This window comes from Haliotis rufescens, unplaced genomic scaffold, assembly GCF_023055435.1.
Source record: "Haliotis rufescens isolate VD_foot unplaced genomic scaffold, xgHalRufe1.0.p SCAF_96, whole genome shotgun sequence".
NCBI classification, from domain to species: Eukaryota; Metazoa; Mollusca; class Gastropoda; order Lepetellida; family Haliotidae; genus Haliotis; species Haliotis rufescens.
The window spans coordinates 1,034,541-1,047,686 of record NW_025964390.1 but is presented as its reverse complement, the minus strand read 5'-3'; the positions used below and the strand labels follow the sequence as shown (position 1 = coordinate 1,047,686).

The window sequence follows — 13,146 nt, the reverse complement described above, 5'->3', positions numbered from 1 at the left end:
CATTATTTTCAATCAAAACACAAATGGTGACACAAAGCAATATGGCTGAAGCGTATGGTTGGTTGGTTGGTTTGTTGTTTAACGCCGCACTCAGCAATGTTCCAGCTATATGACGGCGGTCTGTAAATAATCGAGTCTTGACCAGATAATCCAGTGATTGATATCATGAGCATCGACCCACGCAATTGGGATCGATGATGCATCAACCGAGTCAGCGAACCTGACCACCCGATCCCGTTAATCGCCTTTTACGACAAGCATAGTCACCTTTTACGGCAAGCATGGGTTGCTGACGACCTATTCTACCCCGGAATCTTCACGGGTCCTGAAGCGTAGGGACGGCGATTGCAATCACATTATACATTTTGACCATTGGTTTAGTCCTCCGTGGTACAGTAGAGCAGCAATGTCAACGTGTTCCTCTGACTGTACAGGGCGCAGAGGGCGCGAGACACTCTACATTGACCCACATTATACACCGCAGAAAACCCACTGCACCCGAGCCATGGCCACAGAGCAAATCTAAATGTACGTAACTACTGTATACTACTCCGGACTATGACTCACACCATTACAGCATGACGAGAATTATATCTAAAGGAGCTGAAACCCTATCTGCTCTCTAAATCGGTACGAACGGAGTTTGTCGGGAGTACTCTTACACCACCTGCTCTCTTACTGCGTGTCTGGCCGAGTTTTATTGCACTCAAGCAGGATCAGGGACAGAAACAGTTAAACAGTCAATATGGATATTTTATTTGTTTATTGTTTAACGCCGCACTCAGCAATATTCCAGATATATGACGGCGGTCTGTAAATAATCAAGTCTGGACCAGACAATCCAAGGATTGATATCATGAGCATCGATCCACACAATTGGGATACGGTGACATGCATCAACCAAGTCAGCAAGCCTGGACGTAATAGACGTGTTCCTACTAACGGGATCGGTTGGTCACGCTCGCTGACTTGGTTGATGCATGTCACCGTATCCCATTTGCGTAGATAGATGCTCATGATGTCAATCACTGGATGTTTTGGTCCAGGATCGATTATCATACAGCTTGAATATTGCTGAGTGTGGCTTTAAACAACAAAATAGAAACCTGCGATGTGTGTTCTACATCTGATTGGGAAGGAGTTCACGGACGAGTGCCATCTATCTGGCTTGGCTCTGTTGTGTTGTTATTTGTCTGGAACTGCCGTGAGGTATGTCCCTGTGTCTGTACTATACGGTTCGCTGTAGGTGTGGTCTACATCTGATTGGGAAGCAGTTCACGGACGAGTGCCATCTATCTGGCTTGGCTCTGTTGTGTTGTTATTTGTCTGGAACTGCCGTGAGGTATGTCCCTGTGTCTGTACTATACGGTTCGCTGTAGGTGTGGTCAACATCTGATTGGGAAGCAGGTCCAGCACGAGTGCCATATGGCTTGGCTCTGCTGTGTTGCTGTTTCTCTGGAACTGCCGTGAGGTATGTCCCTGTGTCTATACTATACGGTTCGCTGTAAACACCGACAGTATCCCCAGGACAGATAACCTTGTTCTCGTGGAGACATCCTTGTCTTGTACCGATGGTGTTCACGTACGTGTGATTACTTTCAGCAGCTTCAACAACTCTCTGTTTTACATCTTTGATGCCCGCTTCATCAGCAGATGGACGACGCTTACATCCTGTTAAATACAATCCTGGTTAAGTCGCTGGTTTACACTATTTTGCTGAGGCTAACTGTAAATATTATGGGATCTTCTTCGTTTCTTCATGTTGTTCAAAGAATAGAACATGAATCCATTTAATGGGGGGTTGTGTGAATACCGGTAAGTAACCTTTCGAGAGGACAATGGATTCACTAGACTCACTAGGCCCATAGACTATCCCATTACACAACATAATTCGGTGACAGATGTGGCTTGATTTCAGCCCAAAATCAAATATTAACCAATATATATATTGAGCATGTAAACATGTGGTGTATATATACTGTTTCAGTAATTTCAATATCAGCAACTCACCATCCGAACACGTCACTGATCCTGACAGTGCCGAACTTTCTTTAGGTGTTTTCCATATTCCTTCAACAGCTTTGAAGATTTGAAAACTTTGGTTAGTATCCATAGCAAAAACACCTTCACCAGATGAAGATCTTCGTCCTGCTTCAAACTGGAATGAATGACTAGTTACCCCATATCTTCGGATAGTATTGTAAGGCCATTCATAAAGGACGTGCGAAGATGTGAGATCGCACAGGCACAAACTTGAATCCTTCACCATGAGGTGATACGCCCCTTTGAGATGGCATCTCTTGGACGTCTCCTGTTCTCCGCTGATATGGACTCTGAACATAGTATCTAGATCAACCACGAACAAGCTCGTCGAGATTATATTTTCACAGTCAAAAAGTATTAACTTCCCTCTTCTCCGTTTGCTTAACGTTGGATTGGATGCCAGCCAAGACTAGATGTCAAGGTCAATGCGTCCGCTAACATTGATCTGTGAAAAGCTTATGTCCACATAAAGTTATTTACAACCCGAAGTAATAGTTAGATGTCATGTCCCCTGTCGTGCATTGTTGGGGCGTTGTCCTGATGTTCCTACACAGGCTACAGAAGTGTCACAAGAAACATTGGTTTAATGGCTAGCTTTTGACAACGACCTATAAAAGCGTGGGTGCCGGAATAACCAGACTGAGTTAGTCCTGTTGTGTAATCTTTATTGTAGAGTGAGTGAGTGAGTTGGGTTTAACGCTGCTTTTAACAGTATTCCAGTTATATCACGGCGTGTCAGCTTAATGGTGGAGGAAAGCCTGAAGTGATGCAGGTCTTAGACGTTTACCACTTCGGTGAAACCCATGAGCAAGGGTATGGTGCTGACAAACCTAGAAACATAATCGGGGCGAACCGGGATTCGAACCCACAATCATAGGTTTCTGGCGTGTCCAGGGGACGCAACTCTGCACAGCGATCGCGGCGCCTTAGACGACTCGGCCACCCGTGCCCCCTCTTTATTGTAGAACATGAACTTGGTATATGTTCGATTTAATGGTGATGTTTTCAGAAAACCTGCATTCTACAGTCCATTTTATGTTAGCTTCCCTGTAGGGATGCTGGAATAGGACCCCAGTAGCTCAAAAGTGATGACTAAAGTGGGGATCGGGTGGCCAGTGTCTGTGAGATTGCTGATTCGTCGGTTTTGTAAATCGAGGGCTTGGGTCGTTCTACTTCCTCTCATTCACAGGTTTGTCAACTCTGGACAACCGACCGTGACATATCAGGAATGTTCTTAGTAGGGAGTCCGTTATTTATGAATCCCACCGTTGTTGGTGCCTGCAGGGGCACGTTTGAACCGACATGTGCATATGAGTTAGAATCACGAGTCAGGCATGCACATACATGTAGCCACTGTATATGTCAGAGGCCGCGTTTGAGGACACTCCGCCGTGATATTGCTGGATAAGCGCTAAAAGCAGAGAGAGAGAGAGAGAGAGAGAGAGAGAGAGAGAGAGAGAGAGAGAGTCCAGATATTCGTGCTTGTCAAAACTCCTTTATCCACAGGAGATCTTTCGCCGTTCAAGGCTCTTGAGGTGTAAAGAAAACTTTAACTTACATTGTAGTCCTAGGCTACTGTTATGCGTCGCCGTCGCCTAGGACTACAATGTAAGTTAAAATTTTCAAGCACGAATATCTGGACTCTGTTTTTTCTATATTCAATACTTATACACCTGACGAAATCCCTTGTTTACAAACTCCCTCCTCATAACATCGGCATGCCAAAATAAGCGCCCCTTCAACTTCTCGCACCCGTGACTACCTCGCTATGTATGTCAACACCTGTACTAGTTAAAACATATAACATTCAATAAATAGTGAGTGTAATTGTCTTTTTATTTTTTAAATATGTATAGCATGTCAGACTGGCTATTGGAGACAGTTCATCTTTTATCAGGTGTGTAATCACATGACAAATGGGTATCAAATACCTTTCATATTTTTTTAGTTCCGAAAGCCCTATCACTGACTGAGTTGTCACGCAAAGGGGAAGACGTCGGTTTACAAGTTACCCTTCTTATCTCAACAATTTGTAAAGAAAGAAGTAAGTTACACAAAGGGTGGGGTGACTCTGTATTGATTGCTAGTGCATTCGCCCGGTGACATTCTCCTCAACTGTACCTGCTTTATGGTATAAAACTAGGCCAACAGTCTTTGTGAGCGTTGTCAGCGTGAACACTTGAATCGACAATGTATGCATTCAATACGGTGTAAGAGTATTAGTGTGTGGGTTGGGGTTATACTTTCTTGGGCACACGGGTGGCCAAGTCCTCTAAGTTCTCTCACTACGCTGTGTAGAGTGGTCTCTAAGTGTGCAAGGATCCATTGACGGTGGGTTCGAATCCCTGTTTATGGTTTGACTACGATTATAGTTTGTCAATATCATACCGGTTAAATATATGACTAAATACTATTCATAACGGGGGTGAACAAGGCAATCGACGTTTTAAAACTGTCCCCATAGTTAATCTTATTCCCGTGAATTATGAACCAACAAGATGTATGTTGCCTAATCTGGCACAATATCGTATTTATTGATTTCGTTGAAACTAAAAACGACAATGCTGTCATGTTAATTCTGATTTACATCGGCTGTGTACAAGTGCAGAGGCGTTTTGTTGTTTATAAGTCGAGAAAAACATTTAAGAAATATACAGAAATATCAATTAAATAATGTCTCAAATCACACATGTTTCATACACTTATAACTCTTTACAAAACAATAACATGGATGTTAAATGTATAAAACTGTCTTACTCGAAGTAAACAAATTGTTGAACACAAGCCATATCTGTGCTTGTAGACCTCTGCGGCTTGAAACCTTTCCCCAAATTAAAAAAGTTGGATTTGGCCGAAATATGTTTGAATTGTTACATTGTTTCGTTTTGTCGCTGTGTGTACATCCGATTGCACTTCTTAAATTTATGACAGGACAGACCGACTGTCAACAACGTCTGAACGTGGCCGTGACGTCCCATAGACTAGGGTTAGAGTAGCTTCCCTTTGACAAAGGGCAGTTACTCTAGCGGACAGACCGATGGATTGCCGCGAAATGCAAGTAAAAGCAATATTATTGTTGTTTTGCGTATATGTTGCTTCGCCACTGTATAAGAAACAGATTTCAGTTGGAACTATATTAGCTACCGTCACTGTCCGACTGACACATCACTTACCCTGTGACGTAATAAATATTAATGCGCGCATTCCAGGAAAACTCGCAATGTTTAGGTAATGTTTGTGAGAGAGGGAAAGCGATTTTTTTCAAGCACAGAATTATAGAATGACATTATATGATAAAGAGGTTATCACGCTTGTGTGTTTGGGGATGGGGATTATTGCGAGTAAATATCCTGTATTAGGAATAAACACTATGCATTTAGCTCGTCAAGGCTCGTTAAATACAATGTTTATCCTTAATGCTGGATATTTACCATCCCCAAACACACTCGCGTGATAACCTCTATTGATTTACTAATCGCAACACCTCCCTGAAACGTACACGGGGTGTAATCAAATCACATCACATCACAACGGGAGGAAGTGTCACAATCACAGTTATCTCATCTGTAATATGTAGCCGTAACAGGGTGAAAACGGTTTAAAAGGATATTCGGTCATGGGTGTTCATAATGAACAATAACTTACCTTATAAGTAACATTTAGAATATTGTTAAACTATGAATCCTGCTCCTTACTCTGAGACAATTGTGACAGTTTTGCAACGATATCCGTACCTGCTTCAGGTCTTCGGCAACCTATGTTGATCGTACCAGGCGACTAAATAGATTGAAGTCAGGTTCGGGAGATTGTTTGTGGATGCCGTGGATTGTTACTTGGGATCTCAAGCTCTGAGTTGTCCGGTCCACACTCGATTATGTACAGGTTGCTGGAATATTGCTGATTATGGCGTTAAACAGAAGACAAACTTTCTTAAAAAAAATTTCAACGGGCCCTGGTCAGTGTGTTAAATATTTCAAGGGAACGTTTACAAAAGTACATATAAAATAAACTTGTATTGCGTTTTAAATGTGTCGACATTTGTATCATATTGTATTGATTTATCATACCAATGAAATGTCAACATTGTCAACCGATCTTTTGTTGTAAGGTCAAGGTTTTTGCAGGTGACAACATAATCTAAGGGGTCTATCTAATCTATATAGAATGATACAATTTATTAACATGTTGTCATGAAGCATATTATAGCATATTAGTTAATTTGTTTATTAGTTTGAATTTGCTTTGAAAGTAATATACTCCGAGCATGGAACTCTAAGTAACAGATTATCTTAGTCAGAACAGAACATATACATGCCATTGAGACACGTGTCCAAATTCAATGTCATAAAGAATGCGCATGGGGTTAGTGAGGTTGAGGAGATGAAGTGATGCAGGTCGTTGGTGTTCGAACACTTTGGTGAAACCATGCGCACGGTAGCTATGGTCATCACTTCGACCAATCTAGGATTCGAATTATCAGTGTCTACCTTCGCCTCTTACAATCAGACAAGAGAGCAAGCAATGCTTGTAAGTCAGTTGGTTTAGCAATGTTTATTTAACAGGGGGAAAGTACCTGATATTTGTAAAGCTATGTGGTCACGTATAGTTATATCGTATGACACCAATGTCCTAACTCTTAAAAAACTAGAGTATCGATTCCCGCCGTAACGAACAGATGTCCTGCAGTAATACTGGTAACACATACTTCATGCGTTCTCATACAAGTCATATACGTTTTCCCGTCTTATGCTTGGCTGATGTCTTGGATTCAGATACTGAGGGTCACAGCAGGTAGAATCGGCAGACGCTGATGGGCCGCCATCCTTCTGACCTGGTTTGCATCCTAAATAAACAATAAATGCAATCACCCCAGAAAGTGTATGTTGTGTTCTAATGGAAAGGTATTTTTATCGTCTTTTCGGTGTATGTCTTAGGCCGGCCGTTTACATTTACTGTTCTTTGGTGGGGGGGGGGGGGGGGGGGGGGGGGGGGGGGGGAGCCGTTTTGGATTTTATAGAAAAAAACATAGTGAATATATTCAGGCTCATTATTAAATCAATCAAATATCTGGCCTTGCAGCTGTAAATAGTTGTCAAAACCAAATTCCCCCAAAACATTACTCAACGTGAAGTCATCACTGATTTGTAAATATCCACAATCTCTCACGCGCAAACCTCTATTATACACCTGTCAGTTTTTAAGGATCTATTTCCGTTCCTTATTATGTAGAGTCTGCTTGTGTGTCTCGTCAATAATCTATCATTCTCTACAGACTTTTTATAGTTATTCAACACCTTCTCGTCAGTATTGGGCAATCAGTCTTACCTTCAGCGTCCTTCATTTGTGTGACTTTCTGGTGGACAGCATCATAGATTGCTCCGCCCTCTTTCGTCTTCAAATGAAATACACCTTCTCCAGAGACTGTGGAGCGCCCACATTCAAATATGAAGGCATTTTCCGTCTTCCCGTAGCCTCTAATACACGCGTACATTCACTCACAGACGATCTTGTTCCCTTTGGGTTTAAACAGACACAAACTGGTATCAGTAACATAAAGTTTATAGGATCCTTTGAGATCGCACTTCTTGGACGTCTCATCCTTTCCTGAAAAGCTGATTCGAAACATTTGGCAGTGTTCCTTGTCACTTATAGTTCCTTAGTCAAAATCCCAAAATGTCCATGGCGAAATGAAATGTCAAAACAAGTCGTTCAAAGTGTCCTCACAGTAATCACATTCACGTCTTTATCTCTCGAAGTATTAAATACACCCGAACACACTGAATAATGCAGGCCAATTTGAAATCATGCTTCCGTATGATCAACAAGCATGTCAGGGCCCATGCTGATAGAATTGTTGCGCAGTTTTCTTTCATTCAGTTGTAGCTGTCGGCCATAACGAGGCGTAAACGATGGGCTGTGTACCTGCATGTATTCTCCTTCCTGCATGGATAATATGATATCATTCCAATGATTTTTCTGTCAACAATTCGTGTCCCAGAGAAGGAACAAAATCTCTTTTTCAGCATTTAGATCGATAGTTTTTCGGTGTTAGATACAAAGAGTATAGCATATCTGTTTTGTGACTAAACCATGAGGATCTAGTGTTTCGTGACCATGAGACGTGGCCAAGATGTCGAGTTTGTTGACAAAGGTATTGACGACGGGAGTTTTGTCTGTATGTTGGAAGTGATACTATGACCAGTGCATCAATCCACGCATATCATGAGCATCGATCCACGCAGTTGGGTTGGTTGGTTGGTTGGTTGTTTTACGCCGCACTCAGCAATATTCCAGATATATGACGGCGGTCTGTAGATAATCTAGTCTGGAACAGACAATCGAGTGATTGACATCATGATCATCGATCCACGTAATTGGGATCGATGACATGCTTTAACCAAGTCAACGAGCCTGACCACCCGATCACGTTAGTTGCTGTTCTCGGCAAGTATGGGTTGCTGAAGACCTATTCTACCCTAGATTTTCACGGGTCCTTCATCTCATGTTAAGACAGAAGGACCCTTGCGTTATTCTAGCCAGAAGTTTATCGTGCAGCATACTCTTGGTAGTTCCGAACGATTTGGCTGTTGACCTAAAGACCGTAAAGATGTGAAAGATCGTAACACAGCTCGTTACAACGTTACAACGCTCGTCATCTCCCTTTGACCGTAAGTAAATGGCTTTGGAGTTAATGACATCAATACCTCGTTTTAGGTTTTCCGTTGAATACAACGATGTTGTCCATCCTCAGTTCATTTTGTACTAAGCCTAGAAAATAAATATATTATGTTAGATGCGAAAATCCCTATAACATGAAAGCAAAACAACAGTCGGAATAATCAATATTATTATTATGGTCAGCTCGGGATTCAGTTGGGTAATATCAAATATTTAGAAATATATAGCGGGTGGGTTAGATCTCGGTTTGGGGGCGGCTGACGTAATACCTACCTTTGTAGTCCTTCTAGTAGAAGACCGCCTCCGTGGTCTCGTGGTAGAGCGTCCGCCACCAGATCGGAAGGTCCGGGGTTCGACCCCCTGCCGCGTCATACCTAAAGACGTTAAAAGATGGTACTTGTTGTTACCCTGTCTGACGCTCGGCTTTAAGGGGCTAAAACAAGGACTGGTCGGCTCGGAGTCAGTATACTGTGTCTGAGTGGGGTATTCATGTTCAACTGTGGCATGGTATCTCAGTGGGCTAGGACTAGTACAAGCAGCCACATGCACAAACGTGCATGCACGTCGCTATATAAGTGCAATAATCTTGGACGTGACGTTAAACCCCATTTCATCCACCTCACCTTGTAGTAGAAGATTATACCCACGCGGGCGTAGTTGAATGAAGAGACGTGAAGATGGCACGCTCTTTGCATGCTCCGCAAGGTAGAAGCCATGATTGAGAGAGCCGAGATGTAAGGAGCGTGTTCATTGGTTGTGTCCGTTTTCCTGGTCACATGGTCCTCGCGTCTGCTATATAAGCCTACCCTGGGCACCATCCTGTGTGCGAAATACGCATCAGTCGGAAAGCGCACGTTAAATCTCCAAAGTGAGTAAGTGAGCCCTGTGTGCGACATACGCTGTTAGTCTGAAAGCGCACTTTAAGTCCCCAACCTCAGTCAGTCAGGAAATCGTCAGTCGTCCTTTCACCAGCATCTGGGGATCATAAATAGCCGACCCACGTATCCTGAACCAAGACCTCTTTTGTTACCTTTTTTACTGTGGATTAGCAGTTCGTTTTCTTTTGTTTGTGTAGCCGGGCGTGGTGCGTTGTGTCCAGCCACTGGGCTGATAGTTATAACATGAGGCAGTTCTTGGTAGTGGTGAGATTTATTCAGTTTTGTCAGATGATGGGAGGGAAGCTGGAAAGACGAGTCCTCCCTCCATAAAGAGTTCATGCAGAATAATATAATTTAACTGAAGCCAAAAGGAAACGATTATATACTGAACCGCAAAAGAAACGTCACCCAATTAACATTGCATGAAAAGTTGTCAAGTAAATATCTGGGCAATTTTTGTCAAAGTTTCTAAAATTTAACATTACCTTGTCCGGAAAAATGAAATGTGATGACAAAAAAAACAAAGCAGATGACAATAAAACCGATCGCCCAAACACATCACGGCAACGGCCATGGTAACCCGATGCTCGTGGGTTCCATGCAAATTGAAATGCACATGCGTTCCCCCATTTCTTGCCCTATAAAAATCCACCCACATCGGATAACATGCATTCGTTATTGAATTGCTACCACATGCCAAGATTGACAAGAAATCAGCGACATCAATCCGTTGGACGATTGCCAATGCATTTCAAGTCCACGTAAGGACCATATACAGGTACCAGACCACCAACACTACAGATGAACGACCACGTAGTGGAAGACCAAGGGTCATCGCCCGACGTCAGGATCGTCAGATTGTGTGACAGCATCTTCAAGATCTGCTCGTCAGACCGCGGAGACACACCAGCGACACATTAGTGTGGACACCGTGCGTCGACGATTGACGAGCAGGCACCTCCACTTTCACAGGTCACACCGAGGACCCATTCTGACACCACGTCATCGCCGGGACCGTCTTCAGTGGGCAACACAGCACCAGCATTGGCGCCACCAGCACTGGAGAAAAGTCCTCTTCTCAGACGAGAGCCGTCACTGTATCTCATCAGCAGATGGCAGAGAGAGAGTCTGGCGACGCCATGGGGATCGTTATTCGGATGCTTGTGTTGTTGAGAGAGTCGGCTGGCCCGAGCATCATGGTGTGGTGTGGAATTGGTCTTGCACAGAGGGTCAGCCCTGTGATCTCCCAGAACATCGGTCCAAGGAGATGCAATGGTGTCACAGCAGCTCGGTACATTGATCAAGTCCTGAGACCACACGTTATACCTAATTTAGCACGTCGCCGAAACCACGAGTTTCAACATGATAACGCCCGTGTCCACACTGCGAGAGCAACAAGAGACTTCCTCCAGCAGAATGGCATCAGAACAATGCAGTGGCCAACCCTCAGTCCTGATTTAAATCCCATTGAGCACCTGTGGGACGAGATTCAAAGACGGCTGAATGACGTCCGACCAAGGCCGACAACTGCAGCTGAACTGCGTCAGGCCTTCCTCAGAGTGTGGGCTCAAGTGCCTATGGCCTTCATCAACCGCCTAATCCATTCCATGTATCGACGTTGCACGGCAGTCATCAATGCACAAGGCGGACACAAGAGATACTGACTTGTGATGCCAGTTTCTCAGAGACTACTGTTGTGTTTCACTTTAAGAACATTTTACACTTTAATTTCAACCTTGATGATCAGTTTTTAATGTGTCTCAAACTATGTTTACATTGTTTGGACAAATAAGGTTTCTCATACATCTATCCATGGTGACGTTTCTTTTGCGGTTCAGTATAATTTATATTGGTCAATGGGGTAGCACATGGTTGAAGCATATGGTTGAAGACCACGTGCTCAATATATGTAACATAAATGTGTAAACTGGCAAATATTAAGATATAACACATCAAATAATAATGTAATTGAATATATTTTACTTTAATGAAAAGCTGTGACACCCTTTCTATGAATATATTTGTTTCCAGAGCAGGATGGAAAGTGATAAGAATATTGAAATGTTTCTCACCTGGAAAGAAGAGTCCTCCCTCCATAAAGATTTCATGCAGAATGCATGGGGAGGGCAGGTGAGAAAGGAAGTTGAAAGAAGTGGACCAAAGAGCCAATCAGAAGAAAGGTAGCATCTCACGGGTATTAAGGAAAGTCAAGATGCTTCACAATGACATGAAGTGCTGGACATATCTAAAAATAGATTGGGGGACTCCAGGTGAACCTGGAGAAATCACAGAGGCTGGAAAAGGGTATGAAAAGGTTGATGTCAGTTGGCTGACGTTCAACTGCAGACAAGGACAACATATAATGAACACAGCATGGAGTGATGGTGATAATTGATGAAAATGTATGTATATACACTTCAAAAAAAGAAACTTGACATAGATGTAAAACCACTTTTTGCCAGTTATCTGATTCCAACTAGGTCTGAGGGAGTTTTTTGAAGAGTATATATATATATTTATATATAATGAATACTAGGGGTTATGAGAGGGTGGAACTTATGTGGCTAACTCATTCAGAGTTAGCACCACCACCCGGCTAGATTTGGGGTATCGTTTTTCTCAGGTTTGTGTTAGTTATGGGTGAGGGAGAAATAGAGTAGGAATTAGGAAAGAATTATGTAGGTTTGAATGGTATTACGTACGAAGGATATCAAGGATGAAGGTTTGCCCCCTGTTGTTGATTTTGTTGAAATAAACTTTACATTAAACTTCATTCCTGTTTTGTATTATTATCTATAATTAGAATTGATAACGGGAATGAGCCTTACAGCCAAAGAATACTGCATAGGGAGTAGGGAACACAGGGCAAACCACTGCAGTAAATATCTGACATTTGCCCAACATCTATATTGTCCTGCTGTCAGTGGGCGCCCATTAGAGGGCGCCTACTACAGATTTGGTGCCGAGACCAGGATCCGGCTATACTTTCAATTTCTAGTTATAGTCTTTTTTTCTGAAAACTAAATTAAAAATTAATACAGGTGAAAGTATGTCAGAAGGATTAGGTTTACAATTAGCCTCTTACAATTAGATTAGAGAACCAACCATGCTTGTAGGATTAACAATGTTTCATCAATGTTTATTTAACAGGAAAAGTACCTGATATTTCTATGTGGTCATGTAGGTTTGGAAGAAGACAACCTCTTATAAATGACATTAAAATATGCAATGGTCATTTTTAGGATCCTTCTAAATCTGTTTCGTATTGTATTGTAAAGTAAATTTCATCAGTTAACATATCTATGCTTATAAGTCATCCCTATAATCACTCTCTTCATGCGTTCTCATTCATTTCATATACGTTTTCCCATCTTATGCTTGGCTGACTCAGCAGGTGGAATCTGCAGTCGCTGATGGGCCGCCATCCCTCAGACCTAGTTTGCAACCTAAATAAACAATAAATGCAATCACCTCAGAAAATTACATTGTTGCAAGGTGTCTTGAAAATTTATTCAGGCTCATAGTTTTAACTAAAATAATGTCTGAC

At 42.5% G+C, this 13,146-nt stretch overlaps 1 protein-coding gene and 1 long non-coding RNA gene across 2 annotated transcripts; both read right to left on the bottom strand.

Moving 5' to 3' along the window:
• Window positions 1–984: 984 nt before the first annotated feature.
• Window positions 985–2,587, bottom strand: LOC124125514 (fibroblast growth factor receptor substrate 3-like). Its single transcript, XM_046488837.2, has 2 exons — window positions 2,011–2,587; window positions 985–1,671 (listed from the first exon to the last, which is right to left on the bottom strand). The coding sequence occupies exons 1-2, from the start codon at window positions 2,339–2,341 to the stop codon at window positions 1,319–1,321; spliced, it is 684 nt and encodes a 227-aa protein (XP_046344793.1). The 5' UTR covers window positions 2,342–2,587; the 3' UTR covers window positions 985–1,318.
• A 3,992-nt stretch (window positions 2,588–6,579) lies between these two features.
• LOC125377715 lies at window positions 6,580–8,357 on the bottom strand. Its single transcript, XR_007219774.1, has 2 exons — window positions 7,369–8,357; window positions 6,580–6,886 (listed from the first exon to the last, which is right to left on the bottom strand). It is a non-coding gene; the product is annotated as an uncharacterized LOC125377715 (long non-coding RNA).
• Between the last annotated feature and the right edge of the window lie 4,789 nt (window positions 8,358–13,146).

What these genes read in the sequence shown, in the direction of transcription:
- LOC124125514 (XM_046488837.2), bottom strand. Translation starts at nt 2,341, where the DNA reads ATGTTCAGAGTCCATATCAGCGGAGAACAGGAGACGTCCAAGAGATGC. An exon ending in ATCAGTGACGTGTTCGGATG is followed by an intron (nt 1,672 to 2,010) that starts GTGAGTTGCTGA and finishes TGTATTTAACAG; the next exon opens with GATGTAAGCGTCGTCCATCT.